The sequence below is a fragment of the Nycticebus coucang genome, chromosome 12 (assembly GCF_027406575.1).
Source record: "Nycticebus coucang isolate mNycCou1 chromosome 12, mNycCou1.pri, whole genome shotgun sequence".
Lineage (NCBI taxonomy): Eukaryota > Metazoa > Chordata > Mammalia > Primates > Lorisidae > Nycticebus > Nycticebus coucang.
Window position 1 is genome coordinate 48,542,602 of NC_069791.1, and position 3,341 is coordinate 48,545,942.

At 35.6% G+C, this 3,341-nt stretch overlaps 1 protein-coding gene across 1 annotated transcript; it reads left to right on the forward strand.

The window, feature by feature from the left end:
* The first annotated feature begins 525 nt into the window (after positions 1-525).
* On the forward strand, positions 526-1,712 carry TAS2R9 (taste 2 receptor member 9). Its single transcript, XM_053556597.1, is given in 5 exon segments — positions 526-695; positions 697-987; positions 989-1,209; positions 1,212-1,511; positions 1,666-1,712. Coding segments are annotated over 5 exon segments (1,029 nt in total).
* The last annotated feature ends 1,629 nt before the right edge of the window (positions 1,713-3,341 follow it).

Below are 3,341 nucleotides of genomic sequence, written 5' to 3' on the forward strand. Positions count from 1 at the left end.
AATGAGTATGCTTGAGCTCATATGGGGCATGAACATGTGGCAAAACATGTGGGAGAAACTTCAACACCCTGCCACTGATTTAAACCCAGAATCTATGATAGGGATAAATATTTCAATATATTCACCAAGATTAATAGTCTATCTCCAAACTAAATTTTATCCATATTTTCCAAACAATTGATTCCTTCTTGAAACTACTAGTCAATAGCTCAGATTGATGAATCAAAAATATACAGAGCTTAAAAGGAAAAAGATTGTGCAAATCCAAGAAAACAGAGTCATTCCTATGTGCATCTGTGAGCTTTTCAAACGTCACTGTACAAAAAGGAAATTACTGGCCTCCATCAGTGAGGTTCTAGCCCAGAGCAGAACAAGCTATCTCTTGACCTGGATTGCAGCTGACAAAGAGAAGGAGTAAAGAAAATTGCAGCAAGACCTAAGTGCCAAACAGAAACACTTTCTTCACTGGTCAGCTGAAAGTCATTTCATCATCAATGATATTCAAAATCAGAACTCTCTGCTGACATGCCAAGTATAATACAAGCAAAATATATGACTTTGGCTCCTGGTAAATTGACTATAGGGATTTGGGGAAATTGATTCATTGCACTAGTTAACTGCTTTGGCTGGCTCAAGAGAAGAGTTATCTCCTTGACTGGCATCATCCTAATCCGCTTGGCCATCTCCAGAATCTGTTATGTGTAATATCATTAATGGCTTCATTATGCTGCTCTCTCTGGATACATATGGGTATGAGAATGGTGACCTACTAAGCATTTTGGATGTTGTCTGGACACTTGCCAATAATCCCAGCACCTGGTTTACTTTTTGCCTTGGCATCTGCTGCTTATTCAAGATAGCCAATATATCCCACCAATTTTTCTTCTGGCTGAAGCTGAGGGTCACCAACGTTATCCTTGGAATCCTTCTGGGGTCCTTTCTTATCTCCTTAATTATTATAATTTCAATGCATGGTGATATGTGGTATCTTCAAGGCCAGCTTTGAAAAAAACAATACTTGGGAATTCAATGTGAGTAAAATTCCAAATGCTTCCAAACAGATAACCTTAAACCTGAGAGGCATAGTTCCCTTTATTCTTTGCCTGATCTCATTTTTCCTGTTACTTTTCTTGTTACTCCTATTTAGGCACACTAACCAGATAACGTTTCATGCTACAGTGCCCAGAGAGCCCAGCAGAGAAGCCCACATGGGGCCATGAAGGCAGCGATTGTCTTTCTTCTCCTCCTTACTGTGTAGCATGAGGTCTTTCTCATAATAACCTTTGGCTTTCTGATTTCTCAGGGAAAATTAGTGATGATCAGTAGCATGGTAACTGTCATTTCCCCATCAAGTCATTCATTCATCCTGATAATGGGAAACAATAAGCTGAGAGAAACTTTACTGAAGGTGTTAAGGTTTGTGACGAATTTCCACAAAGGAAGCCCTAGGGACTATCCTGAGTACAAGGAGAAAGAAAGCAACAACAGACTTTCTCCCTTCTCCCAAGAGGGTTTCATTCATTTTTTTCTATATGTTATTGGAAATCAGTAACACATATCGTTATTCTAAAAGTTTTTTTTGTTTTGTTTTCCTTCACATTTCTGTCTTGTTTAGTTTTAAATCTAATGTTATCTTTGAAGCACATGTTTTCTTTGTCTTCACAGGAAAAATGAATCTAAACGCCACACTGACATCTCATGTTATTGACTAAATGCAAAGAGGTTCTACTTCATTTCTTTCTGGCATATAGATACTGCCAGTGGTCTTGAATTCAATGAGTAGGAAATTTTCAGGCAAATGGGCCATGGGGAAGAGAGCTTAGGAATCATTAGCCTTTCCTAGAAAATAAACCATGTAAAAAACTCCCTGCTCTGAACTGAAAACCAGTTCTTATCTTTATCTGTCCTATCCCCTTCATGTTTGTCCTGACCAAAAGGGGAGAAAAACAGTCTTTGGAGAGATTCTGCATAGGATGATATATGATGGGAGAAAACAAGTATGATCTCAAAAATGAAAATTTGACCAGAAGAGGGAGTTGGTACAGTTAGGAATTTGTATACCTGGACCACCTTGAGAAAAGTTCGAGAGTCTCAGTGGTCAGGTTGTTTCATAAGTGCCCCTAGCTGCCAGTAGCAATTTTAGGCATCAATTCCTGAAGAGTCTTAGAATGTTTTCTCTACCTTTCTTTCCAACTCAGGAATCTCTAACATGTATTTCTCTTGCATCGTTTTCTTTCCTGCTTGTTTCCAGTAATATTTTATGGATAACTAGGCTTATTTAAGTTATTAAGGCTTTTCTAGTATACATTATACACATACATATGTGTATAATAGGAATGAGTCCTATTTTCCAAAATTATTGTTTAGTAAAAACATTTTTTAATGTGATTGCCCCATATACAGATATAACTAATATATACTGTGAGGTCATAAGAAGTTGATCACAACTAAAATAAAGTGGGAATTTCCTTAATTTTAAATGAAAATGCTGTTATCCATGAGATCTTGTTTTAGGAAGTGAATTATCTTGGAGAGTATTTCTCATATTAAATAAAACTAAAGATCATAAATCTTTATCTGGAAACTTTTATTTCTAAAAAACAACTGCAGAGAGAATAAACTCTTGGTAAGTATTGCCATGTGCTTGCCTATTAACACTGAAACTTCTAATTATATCTGTATCACATCCTGCCTTAACTAATTGTTTAAATAAAGACAAAAAATTGTTATCCTCTGACTGAATGTTAACTTTCTACGATCTAATTGTATAAATCATTTTCAAAATGAAAATTCATTTCCACCTAGGAGACCTGGTTTGTGAGTAATTTATAATTTATAGTGATGAAAATTAAAGTTTTATTGACAAATTTTGATTTTTATCAAATATTTATGTTTTTGTTTGGTTTTTGTGACTCCCTCTTCCAAACTCAAATGTGTTGTGTCCAAACAAGCAGGCAATTGCAAATTCATGAAATAAAATCTCTTTGAATTTGCATGAGAAATTTCAGCCAGTCATTTCAGTTATCACTCACTAAGGGTAATAATTAAAAATTTTCCAGGCTATAAGTAACTAGTCAAGCTGTGTATCTAGTTACACAGATACACAGCTTGTAACACAGCTTGTAACTGTTGGGTTAGTCTATTGGGTTAGTCTTCAAAAATGTAGAAACAATTTTATTTCAGAGGAGAGCTGGACACTTCTGGAGTGATATCAAAGTCAAAATAATGACAGATGAAAACATTATTGCATGATTTGAAGAATTTATTTATCACACTGCAACACGTCACCTGTACATGAGTTCATCTACAGTGATATTTGAGCTCAGATTGTTATTTCTACA